Here is a 17,911-nt window from a genome sequence, read left to right on the forward strand (position 1 = left end):
AAAATTTTACACAGAGAGACAATTGAATTGATTGAAACACTAGGATCCAAAGCGTTACAACTCTGAAATGTGGCAGGTCAAACCTTAAAAGTGTTGGGAGAAAGACAGAGGTTCCTGTCAGGGCTGAATTGTCATGAAATTCTTAGTGTGGGTGCTTAAATATCAGAGAGTGCAATTTATTGTTATTAATTATTATTTTTCTTTCTTTTTCTTAATCAAAATGGTAAGCAGCAGTGTGGTTCTCATGCACCCTGAAAGGCTGCTGCTTAGCTGCAGTTATGTGGTTTACACACTCAATCACCATCAGACTTGATTTGAAACGGCCACCCCCTCATCCATATGTTGTTGATGACCTGTTTCCCAACTGTACACATTTCACCGAGACGTGAAACCTTTCCGCTTGTCCCTTGTTTTGTATGTGCATGTAAACATCATGTTCTGATTTCAGTGACATGGTTGAGAACTGACCTAACTTCAGCCAAGTGACAGATCGGCAAAACAATAATGATGACAGGAAGCAGAGCGTTCTACTTCTAAAGAGGAAACTGAGTTTTGTTCTTTCAGTATGGAAGTGTTTGACTGCTATTGTGAGTTTAACTGGGAGAACGCATTGGAATGGCAACCTCTTTAAGTACGGGGAAAAGGATAGAGGTTTTTGTTTCTGTCATTGCTCAAATTGAGATGGATAAGTCATATCTGCATTGCCGTGTTGCCATTTAATAGTCATTTTTATTAAACTCTGATGTTTCATTATTTCCCGGATTGAAAATTTGCCATGGTTTATGTTGCAAAATCTGAACAGCATGGGCGCCCGCACAAATAAGATGTAGTAATCAGAAACTGGGAGGCTAATGTTTGCCCTTTATACAGCAATATGTATTTCCACAATTTTTTTTTGTGAGTACATGTAAACGCAATTCTGCAAATGTAATCAAAACCACAATGAGGCTCGTAGCCAGAATTCTAAATCCTTTATCGGTTTGCAAATGATAATCTTATCTTTCACAAATGCAAAATTTGTAGTATTTATGCTACTTTAATAATGAGGATACTTTAGTTTCGGTACACATAAACTAGTGCTTTTGCGTTGTCTTATTTATCATGCTACCCAAACACACACATATTGGACTTACTCAAAAATCAAATTGCATCAGCCCACGAGAGGGAGCTTATAAGGTTGTGACCTCTATCTGTAAATCTGCAATTTTTGTAATAGAGTGTCTGATTTGTGAATTCTCCCAGATCTAATTAATAAACAGATCTGCAGCATTAGAAGGGGTTTGAAGGGGTTTGTGATGGTGACAGTTAATTTGTAAAGTTGATGTTAATGGCGTGGGGGGTATTTCCACCAACTTCTGGGAGAAGTGGCTTAAAGTCAAAGTGATTCTGAAGAGTTTTTTTTAAATACAGTATTGTGAAGACGTCTCATCATGCTCATGTCCTGAACGGAGCAGATGGCTTTTATGAACACTCACGCATTAAAATGCGAAACTTAAACGTAGAAACAATCTATTTTCTATCGCTGCCTCTCCAGCGTTCAGGGCCATAGGTGGCACAGAGGCCTATTCCTAGACGATCTCAGGGGCAAAGGCGGGGCTACACCCTGGACAAGCCTCAAGGTAATTGCAGGGCATAGAGAGACAAAACATTGGCACTTTCACCTGCAGCCACTTTAGGGTCTCCGGTATATAGTGCGAGGTACAGCACAGACACAGGGACAGCATGCGAACTCCAGCTGTAAGGCGGTGGTGCTAACCACTGCACAACCACTCAGTCTGCTATACTTACAATACAAGATTACATCTGATTAAATACATTTTAGCAGAACCTGACAGATTTGTTTGGGCTTTTGCGCCAACGTTCACACCTTGGACTTGTTTCACGCCAAGTGCATGTGAGTCTGTCATCTTTTTGGCTGTCACAGGCACCAGTACCACAGCAGTACAAGAATGTATAGCTCCCAATTGAAAGTGGCAGCTGGCTTATGATGCGTTTATCCCCCTTCTTTACCTCATTGCACTTCTTTCCACCCACATTTGTTTCCGTGGTTGTGGAGAGCCGATTTGTTCCCTCTTCACAGTCACAAGGCTGTCGTGATTAAAAAAATAGTCTCCAAATATTGACGATGGACAAGCTTTTTCCTGCTTTCAACACCTTTATTAGCGTATCTCATTACAGGAGCAAATGGAACAGCTGGCCAGTGTCTGTGTAATGTACCATATTGAATCCACTGAAAATGAACGACAGAGCGAGTTCTTCTGCCAAATTTGGGCAGTGTTTGATTCAACTTCACACTGAGCAATAATTTCAGTTCAAATGTGAGCTTCTGTGTTGCAGAGATGGATTCCTACTTGGTGTTATTGTGTAAAAAGTGTTCTCCATCAATTAACACATTAGGATTGAACTCACATAGGCTCAGCGGCTACACTTGTGCTGTAGCACAAATTCATGGCCCATATATACGTGTTGGACCTCGGGAGATGACAGTAAGGGCAAGAAATGTTAATATTCCAACATGTTCCCTTCAGAAGATTAATGGGGTTCAGCACTTTGTCTCCACAGCTAAGCAGGCCTCACTTACTTGCTAATATATGGCTGCACAGTCTACTCTGTCTTATCTCTCTTTAATGGTAAATAGAGTGCACTTATATTGCACCTTCCTGCACGGTGCCAAAGCACTTTACAGCTGCCTCTCATTTACCCACTCAGGACAAACATACACTCACCCCAATGGCAGCACGCAAGGCACTGCTTATAGCGAGGAATTGAGGGTTCAGTGTGTCACTGACCCTTTGATCATATAATGTCCGGCTCTACCAACAACAGGCTTGAAGCACGGGGCAAAGCGTCTATTGCCTGGAAATGAAGCTAATGCAGGGAAGGTTGGCTAGAGGCAGGTCTAGTCAGACTAGGCTGGTAGTCAACAGCTAACTATTCACATTGGAGACCTGCCATACAAGCTGCCCTCGATTGGACAAATTGTAGCAAGAATGTAAAAACTGTCATTCAAATTATTTATGTATGAACAGCTCTGTGATTAATCGTGATTAATCACAACCAATGACTGTGATTAACTCAACTACCGGAAATTTCTTTAAGCGATTGACGGCAGCAAGAGCAATGATAGGAAATGGACTGACGGTTGGGACTCATTAAAACATGCTAGGCCAGTGTTTCTGTTATCATGAGTTGTGTTTTACAAATAACTCTTAGCCAAGAACTAAGACTTAAACATAGCCCAAGATTTAGTTTTGCTGTATGTGTTTTTTTTTTCTGCCTTGCTTGGCCTAATATGCAAACATAACATTTGGAAAACTATTGATTAAAATGTCGGATTTTGTGAATTTGTTGTGCCGCACTCAGGTTATGCCCAGCCGGCCGTCTTCTCTCTGATCACATGATCATGTTGATATGCCCAAAGCTGAGGGGCTGTGCACAGAAGGGTCCGTTGTGATATGTTTATGAAATGGAGGAGGAACTGTGCAAGGAGGCCTGAGCAAATCAATAAACTGCGTGCAGCTGCACAGTGACGCAAGTTTTCACTCATGATAAGAATTAAAAATGTGGGTCACTGTTCATGCTGTGCTAGACTGAAACAAACTGTATGTTAGCATATAAACTTTTAAACATTTACACTCTGTAAATATTGTTCACTGAAGGGTGTTTGTAAAGATCTACATGGTTTTTGTTACAGCTTTATTGCTGTGCTATACGTCCTCTTTATGAGGTTGTTTTGCTCATCAGCTGTGTTAAATGCTGTCTTTTTATTGTCTGTGAGCTGCGATAATGTAGTTATTTTTAAACGTATGTTCAACAACTTCTCCAATGTGACTGATTAATGTTCCAAACTGAAACAAACTGTCTTGCAATTGCTAATTTGGTGCTAAAACAAAGACTCATTGCTCCCATTAATTTTAAGTCTTGTTAAACAACATAGAGAAAGTGCATGTATTTAATCACATTAAACAGATATTGAATTGAATTCAATTGAATTGAATTCAATTGAATTGAATTGAACTGAATTGATTTGAATTGAATTTAAAAAAAAAAATCATATACGCGAAGTACACAAGCACACAGGTCCCGTACCACACATCCGTCTTCACATCTTTAATGTGTTAGATGTGTTGGCCTGTTCCTCATCATCACTGCCAACCACTTGAGCTCGCCAAGGTGAGCAGACGGTGGAAGAGCGAGTCCGCTGAGAAAGCACAGCTGTCAGAAATACGACCTGTGCCTGTGCCCATGCCAGTGTGCTCCGTGCGCGGCACCACTGGTACCTCAGGCCGATCTTACGGCCTGTGTTTGGTTTTGCCGTCTTATTCCGAGCACACACGACCCAGCTTGGACGCCGTCCTCGAACGTGCATTTGCATCCAGGTCAGATTGAAAGTGTCTTCGGAATGGCCAAAGTAAATTCAAGCTTGAAGCTACAGAGAAGAGGGTCTTTACTGCTCATGCTAGCATTCCTAGATTCTATTGGTATTTATTTTCTTTAGGTGCCACAAGTAGCGTATTCCAGTATATTTCGATTTTTGAGGGGGTGGGGGCACACTTAAATACACTGGCACTATTATCGAATTGATTGGCGACATGGTGGAGTAGTTGTGCTGTGTCGTCTCACTGCAAAATGCTATGATAATAAAGCTAATCAAAATATTTTTTTGGTTTTATTTTTTTACTGATTAAGGAAGGAAAACATCAAATATGCAAAACTGTAGAGCGTGGACAAAGAAACCCTCCAAAACGAATGTAGGACCAGTGAAGTGTTACAACGTGATACATATACTTTTATGGTACAAATATCAGTCACATTATTGGTCATGCGAAACAGTTGAGCTAAGAGAAATAAAAACTTAATTCATCTCAATTGGAAAGGTCAAACATCTGTGAATTGTGAATGCTGGTTAGTCAGTATGAAATCATTTTTCCCACGACTCTCTCTCCCTGCTGCTCCTGAAGCAGAGCTGCTATGGCAGCGTAACTCTATACAAGCAGGAAACTGCGTCCTCGCTCAGCCAGGCTGTAAATCTGAACATTAGCGTGTCAAACTGTCATTTCTCTGGTCTGCCAGCCAGGGGTGAAGACCTGCGTTCCAGTGGCAGGGGGGGTGTTGGGAAGGGGGGGGGTCTGAGCGTAGGACGGAAGACCCGCACCGAGCAAGCGGTGGAGTGCTACAGATGCCTCCTGGTTAAACTGGGCTCCATTTGCGTAGGCGACACAAGCGGGGTGAAAAGCAACTGTGGAGATGCAGTCGCATGTATTAACAGCGTTCATGTGAATGGATCGCAGGGACAGGATCATATCTTCATGTCAGCAGGTGACGTTTAAACTGCACAGTGCTGGCAGACGCAGACTAGCTCTGCACGGCTGCGTCCATTTCAAGAATGCTATTTTTAAGATTTCTGTTGTATTTTTAGACTTGCTTTTGTTCCTAAGAATATCCAGTGATAAATATAAAACCTGTCCTTACCAACGGCGACCAACGCAGGAGTGTGAAGGCCACTTGAAAGTGCCTGCACTCCCTGTGAGATTGTGCAGACAAGTTTGATGTCATTTTTAGCGTCTTCCAATTGTATTTGTTTGTGCGGAACCATTTCTCTTCAGAAAGTCGGCTCCATTTAGGTATCGGTCGCTTGGAAGTGCGAGGTTGCCGTGGAACGCTTTGCAACCTAAATGAGCTGAACTGAAGCCCACAAATCTAACAGGAAGGATGTTTGGCTTTGCGTCACATTTTTCCAAAAATAAAACAAAAACGGACTGACAACAAAACTAATAGTTAGTAGAATTAGCATTAGCACTGAGTTTATACAGTTTACCTGATACCAAAAAATGCAAGTCTTGGGTCCAGTGCTTCGGCTGTTTTCGCTGCCTGACTACAGATAACACACACGCACCTTTTTTCTTCTTTTTTTTTTCAAATACCATTGCTTTGAGCTGGCAGAATTTGAAAATTTGAAAAACGGCCAGCAGGGCCCGGGCAATTTTTGGGTGGAATTCCCTGGGCCCTGCACCTCTTAAATATTTTCATTTGAGAGCCCATGTTTTTTTTTTCTTTCTACTTCTCTACTTCTGCTCCACTTTTGTGCTTTTTTAAAACGTACATTTTTATTATTTTTTTTAAATTTCCCAACACAATTACACTTTTTTTTTTTCTTTTAAGTTTCCTCTAGTAATAAAGTTAAGGATGCTTATCCATGGGAAAAATGATAAAGGGCCCGTCGATGGTGCTGGCGAACTAAAGGTCAGAGGTGATGCCTTGGAGGGGTGCGGTGCCCCCCCGGTTGGGCTCTAATTAGCAGGATTGTTGGATGTTGCTGGAGGTTCAGCCCTGACTGCGGCTTCCTGCTGGGCCTTTCCTAAACACTACCGGCCCATTCAGGGACCTTCCCCTCTCTTCTTAATTAACTCATTGTTCTCTTGTTGCCCTTGTCCAAGCAGCCTTTTCTCTCGCTCAACCCCGCTGTCGGAAATCATATAACCTCTCATAACTTCACATGCACACCCCTCCCTTAGAGTTTTTTTTTTATTTTTTTATGATTTAAGTCATTTTTTCCCCCTTCACATCAAACTCATGAATATTACCAACTCTGGCGTCACCTCCACTGCAGAAGTGTAGCTATTTTTTATGTTGCCCTCGTCTTATTTGGGAAAGTGCCAGTACTTCTGTTCCTGGAAAGAGAGGCCTTTTTTTTTTTTCTTGACAGGCAAAGCGATAATGAAAGTGCACTCCCAATAAAAATATCCTGCATGGTTACACAATCTTTTGTTTAATTTCCCACCCACCCCCCCCCCCCCTTCCCCTTCCTGAGGACGGCTACAAGATCAGATGCCGCATTTTGGAGTTGTTGCGCAACACTCTTTCATGTGTCTGCGTAGTGACTCACAAACTTGTTGACTGCCAGAGTTTATGACCGGTATTCAAAAGCACCAACTCTCTCATAGCCTGACGACACCAAACAGTCCAATAAAAGACATGAAAGTCGTGTTCAGCCGTCTGTAAAGGGAGGTATCACATTGTTAACAGTGTTTGTTTGTGTTGCTCCTGGTTTCCTTAGAACGGATTTCGTCTGCCATGGATAGAAAAAGAAGAATGCTGATCGTACCTTCTTTTTTTTTTTTTGCCACTCTGAACGGCTGCAGAGTTGCTTGAGAGGGAAACGTCAGCAAGTGCAGGTTGGATAAAAAAAAAAAAATGCATTCTTGGCAGCGGATCATTTAGAAATACCTGCTCTCATAAGCAGATGTGAACTGAGATCGAGCCCAGTTAGACTTTCGAAAGTGGTTCACTCTGTTTTTTGTTTTTTATTCTGGTGATCATTTCGCTCACTCAGAGTTTTGAAACTTCATTATGGATGTGTACCACTAGATTTTCTTGTGACTCAAGAAGTAAAAAGAAGTTGCCCAATGTGGAGGAAGCATAGAGGCCCCTTTTCCCTATATGGAGTAGGCAGCCAAGAGGCCCCACATTCCCCTCAGAAAGCGGTATTGGGGAGTGTTGACATGAAGTCTGGATGATATCATTTTTCTCAGCTCTCACAGGATACGCCTCAGCATCATTTTCACACTTCGATGCATAACAGAAATCACTCCTCTTGTCCGGCATTGGCTGAACTTAGAGAATATTTCTTCTGTTGTTATTGTTTTTCCATGAAGACATTTTTTATTACACAGGCAACTAATTGGCTTTTTTTCTTTCTTTCTTTCTTATTTCAGCAGTCCTATGTGTCCTCCAGCCACCAGATGGCGCCCCCCAGTCCCAACACCAACAGTAGCAGTAACAGTAGCGGTGGGGGAGGGGAACAGCTGAGTAAAACTAACCTTTACATTCGCGGCCTTCATCCAGGGACTACGGACCAGGACCTGGTCAAGCTCTGCCAACCGTAAGTTGCATTTATAATGTCTCCGTGAATTGTGTTTTTCCCCTTTTTTTGTCTATGGTTATGTATAAAGATCCTCACACACCTTCATTACAACTGAAAAGTTATTATTTTTAGTGACACATAATACATGGGAAATTTTGGGGGTATAGGTTTGATGCTTCACTCCCATGCACAGTCCTCTGACAGTTGATAAGATCACCAATCTACAATCTAATCTGATTAATTTAAAGACAATGAAACAGTGGAAGTCATCGGCGGCTCCACCCTTAAAGGTGGGCTCAACAGGAAGTTGGAGGCATCTTTTTACAAGTTGTGTGAATCAGACCATCCATGTTTGCAACCATGAGATTGTGACTTTGTTACTACAAATGAGCTTTCTAAAGTTACCCTTATTATGCTAATCTTATTATGTTAACATTTTTTAATCAATTTGGATGAATACCATATTGAGTGTGGCAGTGGCCCGCATTGTCTTCATGCTAACACAAGTCCTGCTATTTTAACATGGCTACATTGGACTAGCATAAACAATGAACCAGAATACAATCTGACTGCTTTACTTTATATTGAACAAGTTATCTGAGCTGCTAGCAAGAAGTGCTGCTGGTGAAGAGGGCTCACTTGTGGAGTCTAGTGCTCGGACGCGACATTAAAGCAAAACCCAAGCAACAAAGAAAGCGACTTGTGAGTGAAAATGCCAGCGATGCTAATCCGAAGCTGGCTGTGTTAAATATTTAGAATCAAAATAAGGTGTTTCCGGAATGTAACCTGACACACCATACAGAATGACTCTCAAGTCAAGAGCCAGTGGAAGGCCAGCGCCGGTGGAGCTGTGGCTCAAGAGATTAGCGCTGAAGTCGCAGCTGTTTTCTCCAAATCTGGTGCCGTTTTCATATTTGATAAGAACAAAGACCAGCACAGCAGGGTTTTCTCAGTGGGAAGACTTTCTCGCCTTCCAACTCCCGACTGGCTTTGGCTAGAGTTCCGCTTAATCAATTCAATTATGAGTCTAGTGGCGCCTCTGGTACCAAGAGGAACTTTCCGCTGGTGTAGTCTGGCTCGACCGGCAATGAAAATATCACTGAATTGAGCAAGACAGACAGAAGATCACCTGTCTGTCACCTTCCACCTTGCTTCTTCTTCTTCTTTTCACTCTTCTTCTGTGGTGCTCCGAGGGAAGCTAGCAGCAGTCGCTACCCTGGTTTGGTAGCCCAGCTAAAGGGAAGCTGATTGGTTGTGAAATTCCAAAGGTGAATGAAGGACTCTAGCTGCGTTTCCACTACCCCTAGAACTAGGCAAAACCGAAATATCGCAATAAAATACTGGTAATGGAAACACCTAAACTTCGAAAAACCTCTAAAATATCGCTAAAAGGTTTTGACGCTCTCATGAGGTGGTTTTTCAGACGTATCGATATAGAGTTATATCGCAAAAGTGTCATGGAAACACTTTTTTTTCGCATTTACACGTTAGCGGACGTGACGTACGGGGTCACATGACCAGTTCCCGTCAAGTGAAAATGCCACGTTATGTTTGGACGGAAGACGAGACGGAATATTTTTTCCAAGTAATCAAAGAGAAAAATGTAACAATCATTCTTGACAGCAAACAAATGAAGACAAAAAAAAGTAACGTAACGTAAGTAAACGCAAATCTCGTAAATTGTACTTTGTCGAAATTTTAGAAATAACGCTTTTAGTTTGCGAAAAAAAAAAATGTAACGGAAACGCAGTTGGTGACCTTTCGATTGATGGCAGATAAAAAGATGACGTGCCTTAAAATTCCCAGAAAAGAGGAGCGAGGCCTGCAATTTCACACACGAGGCGGGGGAGCAATAAAGGAATGTTTACGGGGGGGAAAAAAGAAGAGGGGTGCTTCTGGAAAGGAAGGCTGGGGGGTTGGAGGGGGGCAGCCCTGCTGCCAACTCTTGTCCTGATTTAACCTTCGACTTTCGTGAGGTTGAACAGCCGTAAACCAAGACCCGCACGTCACCGGGCAAACAGCCGAGGCTCTGTAGAATGTTGAGCACACCGCACGGGCATGCACACACACACACACACACACACACACACGCAAACCACATGCAGATTTAACCCAGCGTTAAAGCAACCAAACTGGTTTTAGCTGCTGCAGGTCAGAGTTTCGCTGCAAGTCACAGATGTGATCTGTGAACATCAGCTATGCGTCTGTTGTGTCTGCAGGTAACTCACAGTAACTGTGTGGCTCCCCGAACATGCTTACAAAGCAACACACAGTCATTAGCGTCCTATACTGGGCATTTTTCTTCTCCCTTCCCATGTTTTGTCAGTGTTGTAAACCCTCCGCGTTCCTCACGCGTGTGAAAGATCAGAAAAATCTGCAATTGGTATGTGAAACACAGGCGCTCGTAAGTATTAGAAGCGGACGGACAGACAGACAGAGGAGTCATTGTGGAGGCGGGGAGGGCCGAAGCCTGTGGGGGTCGGTGGGAGGGCCGCGCTGCGAGGAACTTAAAGGGGAAACTTAAATGAGAGGGAAAAGAGGAGCGCGGCCTGCTGGGAAAGAATGCCAGACAAGTCGTATATGGGTCAGGGATGTCTTTTAAGTCCCCCAGGCTTCCACTCTATGGTGGGCCTTCACCAAGGGGGAAGGGTCAGCCAGGGACTTTTCGACATTTGAACCCTCCTGCTGCACAAAACAAAATGAAACGCACTTTGTTTTTCCTTGTCCTCCCAAGTGAAGACGATTAGCAGGATCCGAGAGGGTTGAACCCATCACTGTCATACATGACATGGCCCAGAGCTTTGTTGCAATGTTGGTGCCATGTGAATGTATCATGGCATATAATGGGCAAAAGCAGTTGGACAGGCTCGACAACGTGTTGGTGGATTAACAGTAAGATGAAAAGGAAATCGAAATGTGGGCTGATTTATCTCGCTTCACGTCGCTGTGTTTGAACCTATGTTTTAAAGAAGAAATATGAAATGTGTCTGGTCATATGCACATAAAGAAGCTCCTTTATTTTCCTGCATTAAATTTAGTCAGAAATGAAAGATTCTGCCTGTAAAAGAAAATACTTTTAGTCGTGCGCTGCGTGCTGCTGTTTGTGTTGTTTGTGCTAAATGAAGATAGCTGGTTGAACATGTTAAGTTCTAACACCATGGCTGAGTACAGGGCACAGTGCTTTGGATTTATTTTCGCTACTAGGTTTTGAGACATTAATTTACCTTTTTAATCAGTTTTTGCCCAAACAACACGCAATGTTTATTTTCAAGTGTTGAATCTTGTTAGCTTGATGTCGGAGGCCTGTTTTCTCAATGCCTCGCGATTCCTCCGCTCACGGCCGGCGTGTTTGCTCCTTCTACTTTGTGCTGAAATACATACATGTGTATGTGAAGAAACATGATCCGTACGGACGCATCCGGTCGAGGCATCTGCGAGACGAACACGACTTCCCCAAAAGGCACGTTCTAGGAGTCTCGACCAAATTGACCGTGTCTCGTGCGTGCGAAGCTGAAAGAAGCGGGTGGGAGTATAGGACCCAGCGGCGCGCTGGATGAGCGGGCGTGGAAGAACAGAGAGAGGGGGGGAGCGACATGGTGGGAAGGAAGGCAAAGCGGAGGGATGAAGAAGAAGCATCAGGTTACAGTGTACATTCCGCTCAGAAGCCATGTCGCCCAAACACAGGAGCGGCGGCTCTGCTCGGGAGCTCAGTCCACCAGCCGCTGCTGCGCTTCAGCTCACTTTGAAAATGTTGTTAAAAAAAGAATAAAATAGAATCCCGGCAGAATTAAGAATTAGCCCCAGCGCCGATGCTGCCTCTCATGACTTTTCTTGCATTTCATTGACCTCTCAATGCCTTACACAACACTTTTCAGTGAATTCCAGGCGTTTGTCATTCTGCAAACATTAATCAAGCAGCGTCGGTGTGCTCTGTTCATTCCCATTAGCCCAAACAGGAAGTTCACTCCAAAGTTAACACTCCTCCTTTCCTTGCGTGTCAGACATCACAGCCTGAAGGACTATAAAGCATTTGGTCCAAAAATACTCAATGGCAGTGTGTGTGTGTGTGTGTGTGTCTGTGTGTGTGTGTGTGTGTGTGTGTGTGTAGACGCAAGTGTCGGTGTGGGTGTAAATTGCAGGCCTGAGACAACATGGTGTTGGCCCCCGGGGCTGCAGCCTCCCGCCTCACTGCTGCTCCACCTGCAGCAGACAGAGGCGGTCGGGCAAAGGCGCTCTCATGTCGTGCGACGCTCGACCCGTGCTCGTGTCTTATGCCTGTAGATTTGTGCTGCCTTTGTGTCAGGTGCGCAACGGCCGGTGTGTTTGCGGCTCTACCCACACTGACTGATTCTATCTCCTGTTCCCTGTCTTGGAAGGTATGGCAAGATTGTGTCGACCAAGGCCATCCTGGATAAAACCACCAATAAATGTAAAGGTAAGTTGCGGATTTAAACAAGCTTTTATTTTTAAATTCACCTTCTCGCGTTCCTTCTAATTTAAGCATCAAACTCGTTTGCGTTTGTATGAAATTATGATTTGAAGGAAACTTTTGAATGTTTGCATAAAAAAATGAAGAAGTAGAAATGGCCGTAGCGCCTTTTCCATGGAGCTTTTTTGATACAGATGAACAAAGCTGCAGAAAGTCCAGTTACATCATAGGACGGCACTGTGTGTCTTAAGGAAGAAGCTGGAAACTTTGTTGACCACTTAAATCACATTAATGAACTTTAGCTCTGATTCCAAAACGACTAAAACCATCTCAAGAAAGTTTGTCTGCAAGTTGTTCTGAATCAGGTTGTTTCCATAACATTTTTTTTTTTTTTGTGCGATTCTCATCGTCAAAAGGTTTTTACAAAAACGCTCAACACTTAAAAAGGTGGGATGACAAGATGAGAGACTGAAGGAAGGTGTTTGGACTAAGTTTGGAATGCAGGGAACTGCCAGTAACATCACAGACGTGGCTGTGAGCAATATATTAAGAGAAAAATAATTGGCACAGGTGCATCGGCTGCCTTTGATCTTTATGTTGCACACCTACCAGCAGGTTGGTGTTGTCAATCAATGACTGCCATGTTTTACTGGTATTCACGTTACTCTCATATCGGCTCGGAAATCAAATCCTGGCTAATTTGCCCCTGAGACAATGTGTGAGACTACATTCCGAGAACTGCAGTGGCACTAAGTGATATATGTGGAGACACATGCTGTCAAACAGTGTGCTACTTGAACAGAGATGTCAAATAGCACACTTACTATGTGCTATTTGACATTTTGTGAAGCCAGAGGGAAACAAAAAAAGTGAAGATGGTAAACTATGTCTATTTACCAAAGAAAATCTCGAATACAAAATAAATGAGGTATGCTTATATTGGTGGATTTAGTGCAATGTGTTTTAAATGGAAACAAAAAAATCCTCCTGTCAGACATTTACAACTCTGGCGAATCAGAAAATGTAACAAGCAGTGTTTGTTTGTTTGTCAGCGCTGGAGTCCTTCTACTGGCTCGGACCAGCTGTGTCCAGCTCCTGCTTCATGTCAACCAGCAGTGGCGTCACGTTGAAAAGGCGCTTATGTGGCCGCCTTTTTTTGTTTTTCCAATTAAAAAACATCACTTTGAGAATAATAATAACAACATAGCCAATGTTTGCTCTCTCTCACAGGATACGGCTTTGTGGACTTTGACAGTCCAGCAGCAGCACAGAAGGCTGTGACGGCCCTGAAGTCAAGCGGGGTCCAGGCTCAAATGGCCAAGGTAAGGAGTCATCCTGCTGTGACCGTGTGTGTCAGAGCCACAAACACTCGTCCAAACACCATCCCAAGTCCACTCTCTGCAAAGAAGATTGATTATCTAACAGCCTGCTGGTGACCTTCGCCCACCAGGAGTTAGAATCACATCCACTGTAAGCAGAGTGTGTGTGTGTGTGTGTGTGTGTGTGTGTGTGTGTGTGTGTGTGTGTGTGTGTGTGTGTTACGCACAAGGCAAACAGTTGCGCTGACCTGACTGACCGTGCTAGCAAAGGATTTTTTGAAAAATATTATTTAACCTTTATTTTACCAGGAAAGTTCCATTGAGGTCAAAAACCTCTTTTCCAAGGGAGTCCTGGCCAAGGGGCAGCAAAACTTTTAAATTTAATTTTACAGCGATTTGAAATCAACAGTTTCTGTAAAATTATGAGAAACAGGTTCAATATGAGGAGGTTGTCTCAAGTGCTCCTAGTCTGGATTCAAAGGCATTTAAAGAAATGAGCTGAGACAATTTCCAGTGTTTTGCAACATGGTTGTGGACCCACTTTGATTTGCACGGAGGAGGAGGAGGAGGAGTGCGTCTGCTCCAACTCCTGCCAGTGTTGGCCAATAATGGTCGGACGTGTGAAGCGTGGCCTCTACAAGCCGAGACGCGACCCCCTTTTCATATTGGCTAATCACATTGCAGCCTGCAACTTTTTTTTTTTAATCCTCATTGTCTTGCCTGCCCCTCCACCCCTCCCCCCCCTCCACTCCACGACTTCCCTCTTCCTCCCCTTTCTCGCGTGTGTATGTTGCTAACCTGCCGCCGCGGCAGCGCTTGTTCTGAGCTCTTTGTCCAAGTTGTCTGCAGTCAAAGCAACTCTTGTCGCCCCATTAAGCTGATCCCTCCGGCTCTCCGGCTCCCCATTGAGGGAGCCCAGGGGAGGGTGCCACTACACCCACCGTCAATGGGGACTCGCACAATGGGCTGGCATTGTGCGTCGTCTGGGTGGGGGCGGTGGGGGGGCGACACCAGCACTTAATACAGTCCAACCACCCCAATGCCCCCCCTCCGCCCCTCTCTCTTCCTCCCTATCGTCACCCTGCACCCAAATGATGTAACGTAACACCAGGGTCTCCCTCAGCACAGTCCTGGAAAACTGTAACACAATCCCAGCTTCCAGCTGACCTGAACCGGACCAGTACGATCAAACCCGCAGTTGACTGGACCTCCTCCTCCTCCTCCCCCTCCTCTTCATCCTCGGCCAGAGTGCCACACAATCCTTCCTGTGCAACCAGACACCGACGAGACTCGGCTCACCCGGGCGGCGGCTGCAGCATGTGCCCAGCGCGAGGTGTTGATAACCGCTGTAAAAGCCTAAAATATACGTGAGCCCTTCACCAGGCAGCGGGGGTTACCTCAGGTCGGGACCAACACCCTGCCAGCCCACAATCATTTTTCCTGTCCTTTCAAGTGACTCTTCGCCCGCAGCCGCGGCTGCTGCAGGTCATTGTGCTGCCGCGCACAAAGGTTGAGCCACACCTCACGTCGCTCCCTGAATGGGCCACTCCAAGGCCCCCCAGGGCACCCCAGGGCCCCCCAGGCCCTGCAGGAGCCGCATGCGTGCGTAAGAGCACTGGAACCATGGCACGGGTTAAAAATAGATCCTTCCTTTTCTTAGTTCCTGCGGCAACTCCCTGCTCCGCTCCGACTCTCATACGTCAGCTCACGCGCACCGCACGGCGTCGCACAAATAGACACACCTAGCACAGACAACAGCTTAGTCAGAGCCATCGCACGCGAAAAAAAAAAAAAAAAAAAAATGCACTCAGCAGATCCCATTCGCATGTGTCGGGGTTGGGCCCGGCTGTGTTTTGTTTCATGAAATGCTAGATATTTGTTTGATGGAAATATACACACACACACACACACACACACACACACACACACACACACACACATATGCATATATCATTTGTGATGCAGCCCGGACAGAAGAAAAGGCTGGATGACCTGAGGCCAAGAACAGATGCTCATGTAATGCAATAAGTCCTCATTATATTTAGTCATGGTTGTGCTGAAATACCATTTATACCTCAAATCTCCCCAGTCGGATCAATAAACTGTGTCTCCAGTGAGTTTAAGCTCCTTATAAAGCTCAATTAGCATCCAGGCCTACGTCTTTTCCCCTGTCTGACGGTTCTGAGTGCAGAATAAAAGTCCCACGATATTAGACATGCACTGGATGTTTGTGTTTGATTAAATAGTGTTATTATTTGTGGATGGAAGTGATAATAACCAACAGGAAGAGGGGATTTGCAGTGAGATTGAAGCGTTTTCATGAAGGGAAGTTAATTTTATCCGTCTTTGTCCTCCTTCTGTAGCTAAATTACCATCTCATCAATTCCCTAAGTCGCTTTAAAATCCTTTTAGATTCTCGTTTCTTCCGACCCACTTCCTTCATTTCTTCCCCTCTCCGCCAAGCCCAGCCTCTTTTCCCTTTGTTGGCAGGCTCCTGTTGATCTTTATACTCTTTAACGTAAAGCCCGACATCCTGTCTACTTCTGCAAAGTTAAAGGTTTCACTTTCAAGATCCTTTGCGCACGTCTCTGAAAAGCCTCGTCCTCGTGAAAATGCCTCGCAGCTGTCAAGACAACATTCCCGCAGAACTGAGTGACTCAGTCGCTGCAGGGAACTTTGGTGATTTGTCGGTTAATTTGCTCGTTTATTTTTAAAACTGTTTGGAGTGTGGACCAATTTCCTATAAAGGTGTCCGCTTGCAAAACGAGGCTTGACACATTGCTATGGTTGTATTAAATATTTACGAGTTATGACTTTTATTAGATGGCGATGACAAATATGCGATACAACCATGAGAGGGAAAAGTAACATCCTCAGAGGAAGATAAACTGGTATGTGTGAGACTTGATTTTAAAACAGAAAGACCAATCGATTTTATCATTTTAAGATTATCTTTTTTATTATCGATCCCCAGGCCCTGGGGCCCTTTCTGTGTGGAGTTTGCATGTTCTCCATGTGCCTGCGTGGGTTCTCTCCATGTACTCCAGCTTCCTCCCACAGTGCCAAGACATGCACAAATTGGCAACTCTAGATTGTTTGCGAAATAGTGCGAATGGTTGTTTGTCTCTATAAAAAAAAAACCTGCCAATGTGTCCAGGCTCAGAGTGTAACCCCAACTTGGCTCCTGCAGACCCCTGCAACCCTAAGTGCAGGAGAAATGGGTTTAGAGACTGAATGAATGAAACCTTTAATATTAGAAACCTTCAAATCCATCACTCCACTAATCCAAATCGGTAAAACCGGAAGAGGGGCAGACTAAAAGCTCCGGGATATTTACTTGCCAACAATGATCAACGCTTTCCTGCCCCTTTTCCCCACGCAGCAACAAGAGCAGGACCCCACCAACCTCTACATCTCCAACCTGCCAGTATCAATGGATGAGCAGGAGCTGGAGAGCATGCTCAAGCCCTTTGGCCAGGTCATCTCCACCCGCATCCTCCGGGATGCCAACGGGACCAGCCGTGGGGTGGGGTTTGCCAGGTGAGAGCCTTGAACTGCTGGCACTGCGACGGTGGTCCACGGTGTTGTATATTGCAGATTTAAAGGTCAAGTTCGTAATATTTGGAGTTTTTGAGAGGGAACAGCCACATCAAGTGGTTATATTTTGGATTCATCAGTCAGTCACCCTCCCTCTCCTGACTTTGCCGGTGAACTACAGTGGCCTGCACACCCAAACCTGGATACCTGGTCTACCTTCTTCTTTGTTGGTTTATTTAAAGACGCGAGCGTTCACCCAAAATACGATACGCACAGTCAGGCGGCCTGGATTGTCCACACCAGGCTTCCTTAGAAATATGGCGGAGCAAGATGGCAGCTAACTGGTAGCAAGACCCTTGATCTATGTATGTTCTCATGTAAATAGAAGAAGTATTCCATGGGTATAAAAAGCAAATTACTTTTTATATTGCGATGACACACTTGATTAATGTATTTATTTGAAGTATATTAAGATTTTACCTATATAAAAATCATAAATAAATTCTACTCACAGAACCTTTAAATGTGGCCATGGGGCCTGAAATGTGCATTTTGCAAATGTGACCTGTGGATTGAAACTCACTTCCAAAGTGTTGGTTCCTCCTCTTCAGAATGGAGTCCACGGAGAAGTGCGAGGCCATCATTCAGCACTTCAACGGCAAGTTCATCAAGATTCCACCGGGAGTGCCTGGTGCGTGCCAGCGTTTGTGTTTTTTTCAATCAGGAGAAGCTGATCTTGCCGCCGCTGGTGCCCAAACCCTC

General features: G+C 44.5%; 1 protein-coding gene across 2 annotated transcripts in view; it reads left to right on the forward strand.

The window, feature by feature from the left end:
* Positions 1–17,911, forward strand: part of LOC142887174 (RNA-binding motif, single-stranded-interacting protein 2-like) — a 31,168-nt gene that overhangs the window by 2,554 nt on the left and 10,703 nt on the right. The window contains exons 2-6 of one of the 2 annotated variants that reach the window (XM_076024616.1): positions 7,716–7,882; positions 12,241–12,299; positions 13,524–13,615; positions 16,995–17,152; positions 17,761–17,840. In XM_076024616.1, coding sequence (XP_075880731.1) covers positions 7,716–7,882; positions 12,241–12,299; positions 13,524–13,615; positions 16,995–17,152; positions 17,761–17,840 — 556 coding nt within the window. The remainder of the gene's footprint in view (positions 1–7,715; positions 7,883–12,240; positions 12,300–13,523; positions 13,616–16,994; positions 17,153–17,760; positions 17,841–17,911) is intronic. The other variant, XM_076024617.1, reaches the window with a different exon arrangement.

This window comes from Nelusetta ayraudi, unplaced genomic scaffold (assembly GCF_046127955.1).
Source record: "Nelusetta ayraudi isolate G7.1 ecotype Tasmania unplaced genomic scaffold, CSIRO-AGI_Nayr_v1 ptg000017l, whole genome shotgun sequence".
NCBI classification, from domain to species: Eukaryota; Metazoa; Chordata; class Actinopteri; order Tetraodontiformes; family Monacanthidae; genus Nelusetta; species Nelusetta ayraudi.